This window comes from Thamnophis sirtalis, unplaced genomic scaffold, assembly GCF_051295495.1.
Source record: "Thamnophis sirtalis isolate CommonGarterSnake01/CBP01778 unplaced genomic scaffold, rThaSir2_p1.2 scaffold_5, whole genome shotgun sequence".
NCBI classification, from domain to species: domain Eukaryota; kingdom Metazoa; phylum Chordata; class Lepidosauria; order Squamata; family Natricidae; genus Thamnophis; species Thamnophis sirtalis.
The window spans coordinates 53,894,597-53,913,324 of NW_028261385.1; the positions used below are offsets into that span (position 1 = coordinate 53,894,597).

Below are 18,728 nucleotides of genomic sequence, written 5' to 3' on the forward strand. Positions count from 1 at the left end.
TAAACATAAACAAAATGGCTTTTCCAATCAATATTGTATCTTACCATAGCATTTTCTTGGCTTTAAAAGTGGGAGATACTTCTATTGTCTATTGTTAATTATAAAAATGCTGTATCAACACAAGAACCACTAACACATTATTTATCAGAATTCTGTTGTGGAAATTTGGCTTATAATTTCCTGCTGCTGTTGGCACTATATAAACAAGTGGATACTTTTTTTTCTATTTCCCCCTTTTAAAAAGAAGATAGAGAAGCTAGTTCCTGCATTTATTACTACATTTTTTAAAAAAATGCTTATAAAGCTCCTCTTTGTAGATTTCAATTTAATATAACATTCCATTCTAGGTGCTTACTTTAAATAAAGAGTGATACTATACTGTACAGCCAAGAATTAGCCAGGAAGGTTCTTAGTTGCAACCTAATCCTCTTGTGTGGATGGGATGTTTTAGCAGTTCAGCAGAAGAGAATAATATGTAGTGTGGCAAAAAATCCTAATAAAATAAATAAAAGTAAGTTAACCTTTATAAATGTTGTATAAATTTTCTGTTATAGGTTCTACCCCATTTCCCCTAAGAACCAGGTGTCCAAGCCTTCTGGTCTTCTGTAAGGTGTCAGAGGTTTGACTTTTCTCTCAGACATTATGACCAGTTTTTTTTTGTCTGTTCCTGGAATGGAATTGATTTATTTGGACCTCTCATGCTTTGAAATAGACCTTGCACATCTTTTTCTAAATCACCAGAGGTGGCAGTGTGGGTAAGATAAGTTGAGATAAGCGTAGGAGATTTGGCAGCTCTTGGTGTATCTGAAGTGGAGAAGGTAGTAGTAAATGACAGAGACCTCCTCTCAAACCTACAGTAGAACACATTCAGTTCTTTTGCTAGTTGACAATTCTCTTCAATAAGGGAGAGAGGTCTGCTGTAGGCAGTGATGTTCTTCAGGCTTTGCCACACAGTTCCTGGTTCATTAGCTGCGAACATGTTTCTCAGCTTTTTGGATTAGCTTCTCTTTGCTAACTTGACCTCCCTTTTAAAAACAGTCCAGGCCTTGTACAAAATCCTGTCTCCTTTCCTTAGGCCTCATCTTTGGCATGACATAAGCTGCTTGAGCTCAGCTGGAACCAAGTCTTATTATTGTTATATATACGCAAGCTCTTGGTAGGCATCCACATGTCCTCACAGAAGTTATCTTATGATGTCACAGTATTAGTGAGTTCATCCAAGTCTGCTGAAGCATCTTCAAAACCACTCCAGTCTATGCAATTGAAGCAAGAGGGAGTCCTGTGTATTTCCATTCTGCGCACCGAATCTGGTCAACAGAGGTTTTCTGTGTGCTACTTGTGCAAGCTGGGGTGGTATATAAATCCCAACCAAGATGAATGAGGAAAACTCTCATGGAGCATAAAGGGGTTTGCAATCGATAAATAGTATCTCTCAGTCCACATCATAAACTTTCTTTAATACTGTGACATCCTTGCATCATCGGTTATTAACATAGAAACAGATACCCTATGCTCTTTTTCTCAGGAGAGATGTCTCTGTAACCCGATTCGCCCTTTGAAACTGAAACCCAGGGATCTGTATTATACTGTCCTCAAAAGTCTCACTCAGCCAAGTTTCTGTAAAGCAGAGAACTGCTGAGTTAGAAAATCAGGGTTGTTCTGATTTGGAAGGAGCACCTCAGGGGTGGGTTTCAACCGGTTCGCGGCGGTCCCCGACAACCGGTTGGTCGGTGAACTCGGAAGTAAGTAACTTCCGGGAACGGCGAAGGGCCCAGCCGCCCGCCCGCGCTCCTTACCCGGTTTTGACGAGTTCTGTGCTTCCACGCATGCACAGGACACATACAGCGCCTGCGCGATCCTCCAGGAGCAGCTGGAGCATCGCACAGACACTAGTATGCATGCGTGCACTGCACGCGTGCACGAGGACACCGCCGGTCCCGTTCCAACCGAACCAGTTGGAACGGGGCGAGAAACCCACCCCTGGAGCACCTCCTCCATTTTACTGACTAATGAATGTAGGTTTGTTAGGTGAAGTAATGGGAAAGTGGTCCTTCCTCCCCTACTCAATCTTACCAAAACTCCTCCACACATCCCTCTCCTACACTTCCTTTTGTTTTTTCCACCTACTGAGGAGAGCCATTGTTCTGATAAGAATATCCATACAATTTCCTTCACATTTACATAGACAGGAGAAATCAAAGGAGGAATATTCCTAGAAAGTTGTCTGATGTTTAGAAGTTCATTTTTGGTGTATGTAATCTGCAGTGAGTCACAGACAATCTATATATACTGTATATAAATGGTGGTATGTGTGTGTGTGTGTGTGTATATATGTGTGTGTGTGTGTGTGTGTGTGTGTGTGTGTTACAGCATAACTCTAGAACACCTTGAACAATTTCAACCAAACATGGTACACAGATAGAAACAAATACTGTGGGGGGTAAGACATCCCTAAAATCCCTCAGGGTGTGTGTTCTGTTAAAATATTGCCTGATGTGCTATAAAATGGCTTCTACTGTACAGCACAGTGGAATTGCCATGGTAACTGCTTCACACTACTCCACAAGAGGGCTCCCACTGGTAAGGGGGAAAATCCAACATTAGAAATTACATTTGGTCTGGACATTTTCCTCCTATAAATAAATACCTGGGCAATGCCGGGTTATCAACTAGTTAAAATATAAAACATAAAATACACTAGAGCAGGGGTTCCTAATCCTGGTCCACAACCCTGTTCTGAGCTGCAGCTCATTGAGAACTGGGTATGGAAGTGGTGGGTGAGCACGTGCATGCACGTGGGAGTGCACAAAGCTGCATTTCTGAAAGCGGCATGTGTGCACATGCGTGAAACCATCCCCTCCCCCCTCCTCGCCACTGTCTCTGACAGTCCATCGAGCCACAAAAGTTGGAGACCAGTGCACTAGAGAGCATTTCACTGAGGCTGCCATCAGCAGTGCATTTTGATGATATGAATGATAAATTTATGAAATCGGACAGTTTTCCTCTTGAAACTCCTTGAAACTATTGTGCCTAATAGGCACTTAATTTATATCTATTTAATTTAGATATAAGTCTAAATTAGTAATAATTGATGGCTATTTCATATAGAAGCATTAAACATATTGTCCCCTACTGAGTGGTTTTTTTAAAAAAAAATTCTGATGCAGTCCTGAGCACAGATATGTCCATTTTTCTGGTTTCCCTCGCCCCTTGTTTCTTCTACCTCTTCTTATAGCTGGTGGCTCTATTATCTTTCACTCTTCATAAATATTTCTGTCAAACACCAATTGAATTTGTCACCTTATCTTTTACAATTAATTGCCTTGGCTGCTGTTATAGATTCTTTTCTTTTACCTAGTTCAAATGCAATAGTTCGCTTCAGGTTTGACCTGCAAGTGTGATGGTTCATTTTGTTTTAATTCTGCTTTTTACTACTCCTTCCTTTTTGTTCTGATAGTTGCCTTGACATTTATGAACGTATGGAGTAGAACAAAGAGAATAAGTTTCCGTGAACATAAGGCAGAATTCATTGCCTTTATATTTATATTTCTATTATATTAATTCAGATTTAAGTTGTACAGGTTGTGTTAACTTTATTTGCCTGTGAAGTTTACCATACGTTTTACTAGTAGGAAAGCCTTTTTACTTGCTGAGAAATCCTCACATGAGCAAAACATATGGGAATACAAAATAGATTTGGATTAGGATTGTGCAGCTTCTCTACTGAAATCCAAATGTAGAACAGAATTGGTGATTTGAAGACTTTAACTCAGTTGAATCAGAAAATGTATGCTAAGTTGTTCGGTCTCTGATTGAAAATCAAGATTCAAGAGCCAGCGAAAATAGCATTGCTTGCCAAAGAAAGAAAGGTTTTAAAAAGTAAGTATAACCTTTTTTGTACCACTTAGCATCCTAACTATCTGAAGGGGGAGAGTAGGGGAAGTATTCATTTATTCAATGGCTGAAAGGTCTATCCAATGACCTTTTTGATCAGAAGATTACTAGTTGATTCAGTCCTTCTGTCTTAAAATTGATGATGGAAAGATGTTGAGAATTTTTCATCATTTGTTCACCTTACTTTTTGCATTTCATATTAAAATTTTAAGAAGAGTTACGGAATTACATCTATAGACCGACTCAAAAATTATATTTTTTAAGGATAAAATATATCTTACATTTCTCCCTGGCTTTTATCTATTATATTCAGAGCCAAGGTGGCGCAGTGGTTAAATGCAGCACTGCAGGCTACTGCTAGATCAGCAGGTCAGCGGTTCAAATCTCACCGGCTCAGGGTTGACTCAGCCTTCCATCCTTCCGAGGTGGGTAAAATGAGGACCCAGATTGTTGGGGGCAATATGCTGACTCTCTGTAAACCGCTTAGAGAGGCCTGAAAGGCCTATGAAGCGGTATATAAGTTACTGCTATTCACAAAATATATTGTAATTCCTCCATATCATCCCTTCCTTCTACATCAACTCCATTCATATCCTTGACTGAAAATTTTGTTACACAACAAAAATGTTGTGCATAATCTATTAAAGCAGTCTTTACAGGATGTAGTACATAGATACTGTGCTATATCCTTCATATTCAAATTAAAAGTCTAATAGTCTGATAAAATTCCAAAAGTTATAGCCATGTGTTTACATTTTTTCATGCCAACTAATGTGATGGCAATATTGTGTTTTTTTTCTGAATCATGATCCAAAATTCAATTAGTTGCCTCTGGTGGCCCCATGAGGCAAATAATAGGATAGTGGAACATGAATGTTTATACAATTCTAGTTAGCTAGTAAAGTGTAGTTCATTTGGTTTATTTAAAGGTGACTGCTTTTAAAAATATACTTTTACAGTAGAGACTAAAATACATCTGTTACCTATCAAAGCTAATCTAAAACATAACAGAGTGTCCCGCTTTACCAATTTTAAAATCTGGTCACTTTACCCAAAGAGCTTATCTGACTCAATCCAATCATGAAAGGATAAGGTCAACCCATTCTGGATACTTCTCCCCCCTCACTATGGAGAATAACAATTTCAAAACTGTGTTACAGTAATAACATACACATCTACAAAGTAATGTTACGGAAAAGAAAAAAAGAAATTGGAAAACAGAAAGGTCTCATCTTGTATTTGTTTCATTTCTGTTGTTAATAAGATCATTTTTATTTGGGAGGCTTGATGCTTTATCTATTTTTATAGGGTTTTTTTTTTGGTTTTATGCACCATCCAGAGGTCAGCTAATAGATTTTAATAAAGAAATAAAATCTTAGATAACTTAGAGGAAGGTGTCAGACAAGCAGAATAAGATATATTGTAGTACGTGTTTGTATTTGTTTCCCGTACTTTTGAAATGATCTCTTATGACTTCCTTCCTTCGTTCCTTCCTTTGTTCGTTCATTCCTTCCTCCTTCCAAAGAGGATCTAATAAAAATATCATATTAAATATTATTTTAGAAAACATTGAAAAAGCCATACATAACTCTTACAAAAAAGAATTCCAAAGAAACAAGATCAGCCTAAATAAATGCTCCCAGCCTTAAGGATCTTTACAAGTAAAGAAAAGCAGGCAAGACCTGGGAATGCTTGATCCTTTAAAACACTTGGTTCCAAACTCTTTTAATATTTTAAAATCTGAACTTTGGAAGACTAGATAGATAGGTAATACAACTTGCATATTTTCCTATTCTACATGTTCTGAAGTTTTATCTTTTACATGTATCCTGGCAATTGTATTTATTCCAGTGGACAAGACCTTTTAGACCCACATAAAATACAATTCAATAATCTAGTTTGGATGGAATAAAAGCATAAATAATAAGAGGTCAGAGTGAATGCTTGTGCACTTACCACTTTACTTTAATGCAGACATTAACTCTGATTCCTGTTGTGTATCAAAGTACATTTGAAACACCCATTGTACGAATAGAATCATGAAGATGCTTTGTCCTTTTTCCCAAGATATTCAGAGTCTCTACAATATCATAATTGCCAATGGTGTTTATAAAGAAAATAATAAAATGCAGTTATATGTAAATGTGTACTTTGGGTTTTCTTTTTGCAAGAACATTTTTTCCTTCATATAAAATTGATTTTTGCATGAAGAACATACTTAGCATTAACCTTCATTATAAGCGTTCCTTAAAAAGAAAAAAAAAAGGGTCAGAGCATAACCAGTTCTAAGGTAAATAATCGATTAAAAAAATTAACAACAGTATAACCAAAATTCCAAGTTAAAATGCAAGTTTCTATTTTCATTTCCTTCTGACAGAGTATATACCATGATGGAACGTCAGCTTACCTTTATGTCTCCCTTCCACACAAACATTTTTTTTTCTTAATGTTGAAAACCGTTTGGACCAATGTGATAGACAAGAAGGCAAGGAGAAGAGGAAAGAATCTCTTACAATAACAATATTAAATCTATAGATACAATTCACTCATATAAATTGGAAACACACTTAGCTAAATTATTTATATGATGTTTGTGGCATATATTTTTACAGCAGTTCTTACTCTGCCTAGGTATCAACATTTCTGAGATTGGATTAAATGCATTTAAAAAGATTTATCAGCAATAAAATAATCCAATTTTATGGTGGTTTTCCTAGCTTAGTCCCTAAAATGCACCTGTCCCTCTGAAACTGGCAATGTTCTCATTAGTTATATGTTTTTGTGAATAATAAACATTTCTCTGGCATAACAGGAGTACAAATCTTCTGTGGAATTTATATCAGAACCTATAATAAAAAGAACACCTAAGCTTTTATTAAATTTGGGATCAATCCTCAGTCTTAGCTTGACTAAGTTAGATATTTACTTTAAAATTTACTTAATACTAACTTGGATGCTTTGTTGCAAAAAAATAAATACCTAAAATGTTATTTATAACTTTTTAATTGCAGAAGCGACTTTTTATTTATAGCATTTGTAATTTGCATTTCATTAAAAAAAACCTCAGTGAAAGCCACAGCAGTATAACTGTCAAAACTGTCAAACTGTGTTATACTTCAGTCTTTTTATCTATCTATCTATCTATCTATCTATCTATCTATCTATCTATCTATCTATCTATCTATCTATCTATCTATCTATCCTCTATCTAAATCCCATTAAATGCATAAGATAGAACAAGAAAATGTAATAAAAACTATTTTAAAAGGTTAAAAAAACAATGTGATAATATAAAGTAGAAAAATTGAAAATTGTAGTACAGTATGTGCCTATGAAGTTATATTCAAAGGAAAGTAGTGACATCAAAAAAGGTAAAGGTAAAGATCTCCCTCACACATATGTGCTAGTCATTGCTGACTCGGTGCTCATCTCCATTTCAAAGCTGAAGAGTCAATGCTGTTCAAAGATATCTCCATGGTCATGTGGCCAGCATGACTAAACACTGAAGGTGCACAGAACGCTGTTAACTTCCCACCAAAGCTGATCCCTGTTTTTCTACTTGCACTTTTACGTGCTTTCGAACTGCTAGGTTGGCAGAAGCTGGGACAAGTAACAGGAGCTCACTCTGTTATGCGGTGCTAGGGATTCGAACCACCATACTGCTGACCTTTCTGATCAACAAGCTTAGCCACTGACCCACTGTGTCCTTATCAAAAAAGACACAATGTTAAAAAATGGGTGCTTTAAAGTTGGGGTGCCATTAGTTTTCATACCTCACAATGGGATGCTAAAGGGCCTCTTCCCCCTTAGATCTAAAAGTCCAGGAAGTCATATGTTGGGTGAAGCACATTCTTTAAAATGTCATTAGAGAAATCTATAGAAGCATTGTGAACTGGTGCAGTGCCTTACAATCTGGTGTTATGTAGTCTGTAAAAAATGCTGCTTATAGCACCAACTATGGCTGATAGTCTGAGCCATCTTTGAGGAGATCATGAAAAGTTTGAAGTTATTACACTAACAGGTTTCTAGAACATGCATTATTGTGAGGAGGTCACATCCCTGATCAAGAAAGGTGACAGACTAGTTATAGTTCTCCAAGTGTACTTTGAGCCAATGAGGTGTCTTGGGCCAGAGGTGATAAACATAAAGGTATGTACCAAAATTGCAGAATCCTAAGTCTGTGCTCCTGTTTCTTCAGGATATTGAAATGATTTTCAGAGTCAGATACTAAACAATATTTGAATCCATATACCACTAATTGAAAACTGCTTTTGTGTAAAGTTGGGCACTAATAACTGGTTTAGGTTAAGATCTAACTTAATACTTAATACTTAATACTTAAGAGCATCCGGCGTCTTCAGCTGGTACAGAACGCAGCCGCGCGAGTGATTGTGGGTGCACCGCGGTTCACCCACATTACACCTATCCTCCGCGAGCTGCGCTGGCTACCTGTCGATTTCCGGATGCGCTTCAAGGTGCTGTTAGTCACCCATAAAGCCCTGCATGGTAGTGGATCTGGATACTTGAGAGACCGCCTTCTGCCAATTACCTCCCTGCGACCAATTAGATCACACAGATTGGGCCTCCTCCGTATTCCATCGGCCAGCCAGTGTCGGCTGGCAACTACTAGGAGGAGGGCCTTCTCAGTAGTAGCCCCGACCCTTTGGAACGAACTCCCCGTGGAGATTCGTACCCTCACCACCGTCCAGGCCTTCCGCACAGCCTTGAAGAACTGGCTAGCCCGTCAGGCCTGGGGATGAAGATAGTTGCCCCTCCCGAATGATGAATGCATGTTGTTTACTGTTTTTATTATATGTGTCTTTGTTATTGTCTGCATTTCCCCTTCCCTGATTTTATGTGAACCGCCCTGAGTCCCCTCAGGGAAAAGGGCGGCCTACAAATGTCAATCAAATCAAATCAAATCAAAATCAAATACTTACATAAAATCAGGCTTTCATTTAATTTTCCTAAATATTTTTTATACAAAGTACATTTGTATTGGACTGGACTACTGCAACGTGCTCTGCATGGGGCAGCCCTTGAAGAGTATTCGGAGACTTCAGCTTGTCCAGAATGCAGCCGCGCGAGCGATCGTGGGTGTACCTCGGTTCACCCACGTAACACCTATCCTCCGCGAGCTGCACTGGCTGCCTATTGGTCTCCGGATACGCTTCAAGGCACTAGTCATCAGTTATAAAGCCCTTCATGGTATTGGACCTGGGTACTTGAGAGACCGCCTGCTGCCAATTACCTCCACTAGACCGATTAGATCCCACAGATTAGGCCTCCTCCGAATTCCATCCGCCGGCCAGTGTCGACTGGCGACTACCTGGAGGAGAGCCTTCTCTGTGGCTGCTCCGACCCTCTGGAACGAACTTCCCGTGGAGATTTGAACCCTCACCACCCTCCAGGCCTTCCGCAAAGCCCTCAAAACCTGGTTGTTCCGACAGGCCTGGTGCTAAAGAGTTGTTGCCCCCGTCTCGAATGGTATGACTGTTGTGAGTTTTAAATTATATATTGTTATGCTGTTGTTTTTTAAATTTCTTGTTTGTATCCCCCTCCCCGGTTCGAGTTGTGAGCCGCCCTGAGTCCCCTTTGGGGGAAAAGGGCGGCATATAAATTTAATAAATCTAATCTAATCTAATTTTACACACAGTTAATTTTAATTCATTTATTTTTGTTTTTAAATGAATAAGCGGCAGAAATATTTGTATTGTCTGATGTTCCTTAAAGAAGATTCCTTAAAGAAGACATTTTAAAACTTTTTGATGTAGTGAGTAAGATGCTTTCATAGTAAATTAAATAATTTTGAAGCTTACAGATGTCTGAAAGTATTTAATGAATGTCAACTGTGTGTTGTACTGTACAACCTGAACAACTATATATCCTTCCTTAACAATGATTGGGCTTGGAATTTCAATCACCAAGTGATGCTGTCATAAAGCATGCTGTCACATTTCCATTTTAGTTCCTGAAGCAATCCCAGACTCTCAGTTGCTGTTTTTAAGAAAGGATTGTGGGTTGTTAAGTGAGTATCGGCTCACAAGCTCCTGCCAACTTCCAACAAGCAAAGTCATTGGGGAATTGAAAGTTGCAGGTCCCAGGCAGCTTAGAAACTGCTTACAAGATACTTCAGATGCTGGGCTTTTAAATATTAAAGGTGACCTAAAGACATGTTGAAATATCTGTATATACAACTACTTCTAGGCACAGGAAAGATTCATGGCAGAAAATTAATTTCCTTCTGTTCATGGAAACTCCGAAAATGATTTCTGCAATTCAGATATAGTAAGTCTAGTTTCAGACTCTGTCGTTCGTTATTCACATATTAAACATTTGTGATTTTTTTCATTGTGTTTTTGTTATTTTTTATTTTTACTTGACAGAAACAGGAGTCCATAAAATAAAATTTGAAATACCTCCAGAAAGTCTCATGAAATCCTTTTGGGTTTAATTATTTGGATATTTTTATGGAGCTATGATTACTCTGTCTTGTAGAGTTATCATTTTCATGCAAACTTTAATCCAGTCCATTTTATACCAGTGATGGCTAACCTTTTTCTAAAGGTGTGCCAAAACTGTGTGCATGCATGCCCCCCATCTACGCATGTGTGAGTGACCTCCCACCTGCACATGCATGAGCGACCCCCATCTGCGCATGCAGAAGTGACTCCCCACTGTGCATGCGTGAGCGACCCGCATGTGGAGGAGGAATTTTTGCTCTCCTCAGGCTCTGGAGGCTTTCCTGAAGCATGGGGAGGTGAAAACGGCCTCCCCCGGCCCTTCAGAAGGCCACAAATCAGCTGGCCAATGCACACTGAGGGTTGCCATGCTGGCAAATATGACTCCAGCACTTTAGACAAATGCAAGACAGACGAAACATCAAATTTACAAGCAGAAAGAAAATGAAGCTTTCCTTCATTCACACATTCTTAATTCTTTGGCACTTAAGTTCTTTGACTTATTAAATCAGCCTGGCAGTCTTTGCTGAGTCTGAATATAGCAGTAGTTGCTGCTATGTCTTCTCCCTGTTGAATGGAATTACAATGGTTTCTGAATAAAAAATGAGATACATTTTAAAAGGTGTTTTATATTAATTATTTTAAACTGAGATGTTGTAATTTATCTAAATAAATGAAAAATATGTTTTATTGAAACTTTAATTTTACAGCAAGAAAACTGAAAGGAGATTTTATAATTGCATTAAACTAAAAGGGAACTTTTAATTTAACTACCGTATTTTTTGGAGTATAAGACACACCTTTTTCCCTCAAAAGTGGCTGAAAATCTGGGTGCGTCTTATACACTGACTACAGTATTTTCTGTCTCCCAAAACCCAGCCCACTTCACAAAAATGGCCATACATAGACTTTAGAAGGCTTCAAGAGTGCTCCTGGGGGCTGGGGATGGCAGAAATGAGTGAAAAACAGGCCATTTTTTGCTCAATGTTTTCCCTCCCCCAGCCCCCAGGAGCACTCTACAAGCCTTCTAAAGGCTATTCATGCCTTTAAAAAAAAAAAAAAGTGGGCCCAATTTTGCAAAAAATGGGCCATTTTAGGAGGTCTGCAGAGTGCAAAACCTTTTAAAAAAAATTTACCTCTTCAAAATCTTGGTGTATCTTATACTCCAGTGCATCTCATACTCCAAAAAATATAAATATAAATGTAATTTTTATAACTATAGATTTAATTTTCAGGTGAACACTTTAATAAGTAAAAATGATACAGAATATTGTGATTGTATCACATACTAAATGCAACTAAAATATAAAATATATAAATAAATGACAATAAATGCATTATTTAAATTGACAATATAATAGTTAATGACCTTCATTTATTAATTGTATACTTGGATGAAAATAGCCTTGTCCTTGCTAATAATTTATGAGAATTAGAGTGTGATCCAGTTAATTTTCCTAAACTTTTAACATCTTATGCTTGGAGGCACATAGTTTTGTTTATCTCAGAATAGATGGATCTAGAATGTCAAATAATATTTATAATTGTACTTTTATTTTTCAAATTAATATTTTAATGAATGAAGTCTTGAAAGAAACTATCTTCTGATTATATATTAAAAACCACCTGATATAGTTAAGGTGACTATTTTTTTACTTATCTTTATTTTTTACAACTTAATGCCATATATTTATTGTCTCAGCTACAAACTCATATAACCTTTTCACCCAGATTAATTAGATGGTATTGCAAAGGTCGAACACTGACTTCTTATGAAAACCAGTGTTGTCCAATCACTTTTCCAAAGATAAAACACAATCCACTAAAATCATTTGATTACATAGTTATAATAAGAGGCATGTAAGGACATGCAAGACAGAAATAGCCATACTACTTTACCGAATCTGTTGTACTTTAATATTAGATCAAATACAATAGAAATGCAACAAAAATATTTATTTTTAACAATTCTTTATTTAAGAACTATTGTTAAGGTAAATGGATATTTTGAAAAAAAAATATCTGATAAAATAATATAAAATTATTAAATAAACATTTACATTGTTGCATAGCAAATAAATTACAAATCAAATACGAATTTATGAATAGTTATAAAAAACTCCATAACTATCTCTATATCTAAGCTATTTCTACATTAGATCTTAAAGGATTTGTATTTCCTGGTAAACACGATGCTTATACTGATCCACATCATATCTCATTAGTAGACCTTGGAAAGATTCCTTCCAGTAATGACGCTAGGCAAGATTTGATCTAGTACAAAACTAAGATGAAACGATAGGATAATAACCTTCTGCTCATATTGAAATTGCTAGTGGCACTTGGAAATGATGTTTTGAAAACGTAGTTTTCTGTTTTGAACTAAATTCAAAGGACTTATATATAATGATTGCAGCACCATTGCCAGTTGATGATTTAAGGACATATTGGTTCAATTAATGTTAGTATTGCTATTTTTCTATGTGAGATTGCAAAAATGATTTGTTGTCAAAAACTTGGCGGGCTAAAATAATTGATTTGGTTGGCTTGACAGATCACTAATGGTGGAGACCCGATATACAAATAATCAGTTAAATCTTGATTTTTAGGTTATTGTTTGTCTTTGAGTTTAGAATTTGAATCCAAAAGCACACTTATGAATTGATGTTTTGTTGAATGCAATTTTCATGAGTTTAATGTGAAAAGATTGGGATTTTCAAAGAGTTTTAAGCAACATAAATGATCTTAGGGCACAGTAGTTGTAAGATAAAAGTAGTATGTAGTGATTATTACAATAACATTAATTATAGCAACGAATATTCAATAATTTTTTTAAAGCATTGTGGTTTTAATTGATAAGCAATTAATAAAGCCTGACATGCAAGACAAAAGAATTAAATAAATTCTGACTTGAGGCCCTTATAATTTTATGAAAATATGTAAATTATAAATAGTTGTTTATAAACTACCATATAAGATGCACTTTCCCCTGCCAAAAAAAAAAAGTAGGTGGAAAAGTAAGGTGACCAGATTTTAACATTGGTAAAGCGGGACATAATTGACCAGGGGGGGGGAAGGGTTCTTGATTAAATATTTGGTCTATATGGAGCAACAAAAAATTTCATAGAACGCAAAAATAGTGGTGGTTGAATTCTAACAACTGATCAACAATGCGAACTTTGATAAGCAGTTCTCGATAATCAGTTCTCAACAATTATTTGTTACTATTAAAGTTTAACATTATAAAATTAACAAAAATAATATAAAACTCATATCCTGGTGAAATAGCCACATGGCCACCGAAAACCGTATATTCCCTTCCCATTCTCCCGCCGTTCCCTAGCTTGTTGTGCATTCTTTCCAAAAATCGGGATTTTTAAAAAACACCATGGGACACGGGACAAATTGTTAAAAATCGGAACTGTCCCACCAAAAGCGGGATGTCTGGTCACCTTGTGGAAAAGGTGCCGGTCTTTTGGTGAATAGCAGCCAGGCTGCAGTGGTAGAGTCCTTTTATAGTGCTAAATCCCACTCTTCTATCTTTATGGTTGCCCGCCACTTCTGTCTCTTTTCTGCATGCAGTGTCAATAGGCAGAGCTGGCACATGAGAGGAGACACCTTTCTGTGGTCCTTTCAGGCTCCGCCTGGTATTTTTTCTCTTGTTTTCCTCCTCTAAATCTAGGTGCATCTTATAGTCTGGTATATCTTATAGTGCAAAAAATATGGTACATATTATGCATAACAAAAATGGTGGATAAAAGCTGTAGAACAATTATGATACAAATGGAGTATGTGCCTTTTAAATCAGACTTGAAAATGCTGGAAAATGCTGGGAAATGGAATCAGTTTACATTTCCTTTGTGTTCAAACAACTATAAACTGGTATTTATGGTATTTATTTAGGCAAAAAAATGCATGGGATTTTGTTGCCAGTTCTAGATGATACCACATTGTTATCATCCTCTAGTTCTTTTTTGAATTTTTCTGGAAATTCTCTTGCTTTCTTAGTAATATTCAATCAAAACTAAATCAAAACCAATTATTTTAAGTTTTTGTTTAAAAATAAAAATTATTCCTTCCAGTTTATCCCATCAAAATGGAATCCTTTTCTGTTTAAATCTACCAATAAGAAAGAAGTCATATTTTCTCTTATACAGTATTCTAATTAAAATTTCTTTAAGCACAATTATATCTCTATCATTAAATTTCAATCTTTTGTTAAAATTCTGTTGCAGTATATGGTTGTACTTTTCTAAAAAAAATATAGAACATTCCTTGGAACACATCTTAATTTCATAAATCTTGTGTTTATTCTATAAATTGTATTAATTTCTGCCTTTTCATTCCAATAAAAAAACTGATAAAGCTTGAATTACCTTTTCTCCAGAATACTATAGAATTGCTCCAGATTTCAAGAAAATTCTTCTTTCTCAAATAATGCCAGATTATCTGAATTTCTTTCCATGTTACATTTCAAAATTACTACTTTGTCATTACTTTTTTACAACTACATTCAGTTTTACAGTTTTCCATATTTTTAACTTCTCCATTTTCTCTTTAATCTTAATGTGTTTCATCCATTTTTATTCAAATGTTGTCAATTTATTACTAAGTGAGTTAAGCAACTTTTCGTCTAATTCTTCAAACATTTTCTGCAATAATTCTGATGTTCCATTTACTGCAGGTTGCTCTAAGGATCCTCTTAATCTTTCTGGTAGTTGCCATTCTAATATTATAATCCAAATTTGGAAGTATCTCGTTTACATCAAGGGACATAAAAGATAGACTCTTTCCTATTTTTTCTGTGCCCTTAATGCATTTATATCAAATAAACTTTGTTGATGTATAGATTACTTACTATATCGATAAAAAGGTTGCAAATTCTACTGTTTTCAATACTCATAAATTTACCATTATTTGCATTTGGTTTTCATGCAGGTGGTTGACCAGATTGATACACTAACTTCTGATCTGCAGCTGGAAGATGAGATGACTGACAGCTCAAAAACAGACACGTTGAATAGCAGTTCAAGTAGCACAACAGCATCAAGTTTGGAAAAATTAAAGGTTCAAGGCAGTGCCCCACTCATCAGGGCTCCGCCCCATCCTTCTGCTATTCTAACAGTATTAAGGAAACCTAATCCCCCACCACCTCCTCCACGGCTGACTCCAGTGAAGTGTGAAGACACCCACAGGCCAGTTATCTCTGCCAATCCTGTAAAGACTAATGGAACTCTGCTACGAAATGGAGGCTTACCAGGAGGCCCTAATAAAATTCCAAATGGAGATGCATATGGTATATCAAATAATAATTTGGACAAAGTTCCGATGCAACCTCTTATGCACAGAACTGAGAAAGACAGATGTCCTCAGGGTGGAACACGGGAACGGGTACGATTTAATGAAAAGGTGCAGTACCATGGCCATTGTGCTGATTGTGACGTGCGATATAATATTAAAAACAGGGAGGTTCATTTGCACAATGAATCTGCTCACATCCCAGGAAAACCTCCTCAACAGTGTCCTCCCTTGCCACCACCTCCTTCACCACTTCCTCCTCCCCCATTAGAAAATGGAGGGGTGGGCATATGTCCCAGTAATAGCTTTCCCCCTCTCAGACCTGCAACTGTGCCTCCACAAACTGCACCAAAACCCCAAAAGACCATCCTGAGAAAATCAACCACAACAACAGTGTGATTTTTCCCCACCTGGAAAACTCTTTTTGCTTTTGTTTTTTTTCTCTTATGTACAAACATTGAAAAAAAGGTAAAGAGCACTTTCTACAAAAGCAATAAAAAGCCCAAATATATTGCACCCTTTCTTCTGTGAAGTGGCAAAAAAATTACATGGTAAGTAGACGGAACATTGTTTAATGTTGTTAGTTGCAAAGTCCACTATTTAATGGTTAAAAACTGGTGTAACAATGTGTGTGTGTGTGTAGGGAGGTAGGTAGGTAGGTAGGTAGGCACTTATGTACGTATGAAAAAGATTTATATAGCCACCTTGAGCAACTCTGGGCACCTCATGATAACAATTCCTGGTACTTATTAAAGATACTACAGCTGCGACACAAGTAATTATCTGGGAAACTATAAATGTGGAGTAACAATTAGGAGTGAAGTATAAATCAGTAGAAAACAACTGTGTACTGCACAATAGATTTTATAGTATGTGATACTTTTAAAGATCGTTTTTGGAATATAATTAGTGATTAATCAGAATTAATTAAGAGCATTTGAGTACCGTGTTTCCCCCAAAATAAGGCAGGGTCTTATTTTCTTTTGCCCCATGAAATATGGCCTTGGGCTTATTATAGGGGGAGGGCTTATTGTTTTGGGGTTGCTGGGCAGCTGCTCTCTTGCGAGCAGGCTCCCGAAGAGCCAGGTACAGCCAAGGCATGTAGTGCTCTGCCAGCTCCCCAGCTCCCACGGCTTGGCACATTAGGGATACCCCCTAGGTGGCCCACAACCATAGATTGCACTCCTAGAGCGGCCGCTGCTGGAAGACTCGGCAGCCGAGTTTTGGAGTTTGGAAGCCGGAGAAGTTATGCTCGGAGTGTGACGGTCGCAGCAGCTGGGCCAGGGTAGGGTGAGGCTGGAAGGCATGCTTTCTGGGGGCAGAACAGGCAGTCACTCAACCCTCTTTTCCAGCCAGGCAGAGCTCCATGCACTGGCCTAGGTGGTATCCCTAATGTGACAAGCCGTGAGAGCTGGGGGGTAGGTGGGCAGAGTGCCACGTGGCTTGGCACCTTAGGGATACCTCCTAGGTCAGTGAATGGCACTCTGCCCAGCTGGAGAGGAGGTTTGCCGGGTGGTTGCTTGTGAGCGTGGTCACCTCATGGCTGCTTCACCCCTAAGGCTGTGCCTGGCTCTTTGGGAGCCTGCTTGCAAGGGAGTAGCCGCCCAGCAACTTCCCCCTCCGGCCATGCAAAACACCACTTCCCAACCTAGCGGTATCCAAATGCACCAAGCAACGTGAGCACCTTTCTCCCCGGCTCCCACGGCTTGGCGCCTTCGGGATACTGCTAGGTCGATGAGAGGAAGGGGAGGTTGTCCAGGGGGCTTATTTTCAGGGGGCGGCTTATATTTTTGCCCACATGAAAAATGTGGCAAGGCGTTAGTTTCAGGATAGGTCGTATTTTCAGAGAAACAAGGTAGTAGTTTCAATAGAGAGTTTTTACTTCCAATGAAGAAATGTCCTAAAGTGTTATATTCCAAAATATTTCCTGTATCCAGAAAAAGGAATACAAAAAAAGGAATTTCTCAGAAGGCGAAGTTGGAGGACAACCAATTTCTGCTGCTATTCTGAAAACATGAAATATTTTTTATTTGTTAATTGTAGGTCATATCTAAGACTTAAGTTTTTGCTTATAACAATTCAGTTGGGAACACTAGGAATTTTGCCATAAATTACTTTTTTCTTATTAATTGCTTAAATATTTGAAAATGTTATTAACAATATAAAAAAACACTGAATATTAAATATTTAAATTCTGGAGATATTTTTCCCATTTCCCAATCTTGATAACATGCTTGACTTTCTCAGTTACTGCAAATGATCTTTTGATATTTAGAAACATATATAATACTTATTTAAGCTGGTTGGAAGAAAAAGATCAAATCAGTGAAGTCATTTCATGATAAGCTTTTTTAAATATTTTACAAACAATATTGCATACTAGTCATTTTGGTTGAATCTTTTTTTTATTGGAACCTGTGAGGAAACTTGCTTTTCTGTTAAGCCTTGGCACCCATTTATGATCATCTTTGCGTAGTGTTCAAGGCAGCAACTTCTTTGAGAGAGTTCTTGGAGGTTGTATGCACCAGTGCATAATCCAAATCACATTTTTGCATTCAAATCCTAACCTTTGCTAATACATAGGCAAAATATTAAAATATGTTACTCACATAATTCTTTTTAGGTGATGGTCTTAATTTATTGTACAGTTTTATTTCAACATAATAGTTGAAAACTATTATGAATTATGCTTTTATATACATACATACATACATACATACATACATACATACATACATACATTAAATATATTATGTTAATAAAAGTCCATATCATAACTTTCTGCATGCCACTTCAAGTTTTTCAGCTTAGCAGATAGCAATATAATGGGGGAGATTTACAAAAATAGCTGAACTACGTAAGAATATTTTCATTAAATTCTTTTTAAAGTTGATGAAAAATTCTCAAGTGGAAGCTTCAGTCTTAGTATCAAAGTTGGCAATGTAATAAGTTATTTTTTTTCATAATTCCACCCTGATGATGATTTTGTTCCACATCCACATCCAGTTGGTGAAAAATTCTCAAGTGGAAGCTTCAGTCTTAGTATCAGAGTTGGCAACATAATAAGTTAATTTT

General features: G+C 37.1%; 1 protein-coding gene across 1 annotated transcript in view; it reads left to right on the top strand.

Annotated features, from left to right (window-relative positions):
* Positions 1 to 18,728, top strand: part of PRR16 (proline rich 16) — a 111,831-nt gene that overhangs the window by 52,824 nt on the left and 40,279 nt on the right. The window contains exon 2 of the mRNA XM_014059404.2: positions 15,294 to 16,204. Within this exon, the coding sequence (XP_013914879.2) occupies positions 15,294 to 16,052 (759 nt within the window). The 3' untranslated portion in view covers positions 16,053 to 16,204. The remainder of the gene's footprint in view (positions 1 to 15,293; positions 16,205 to 18,728) is intronic.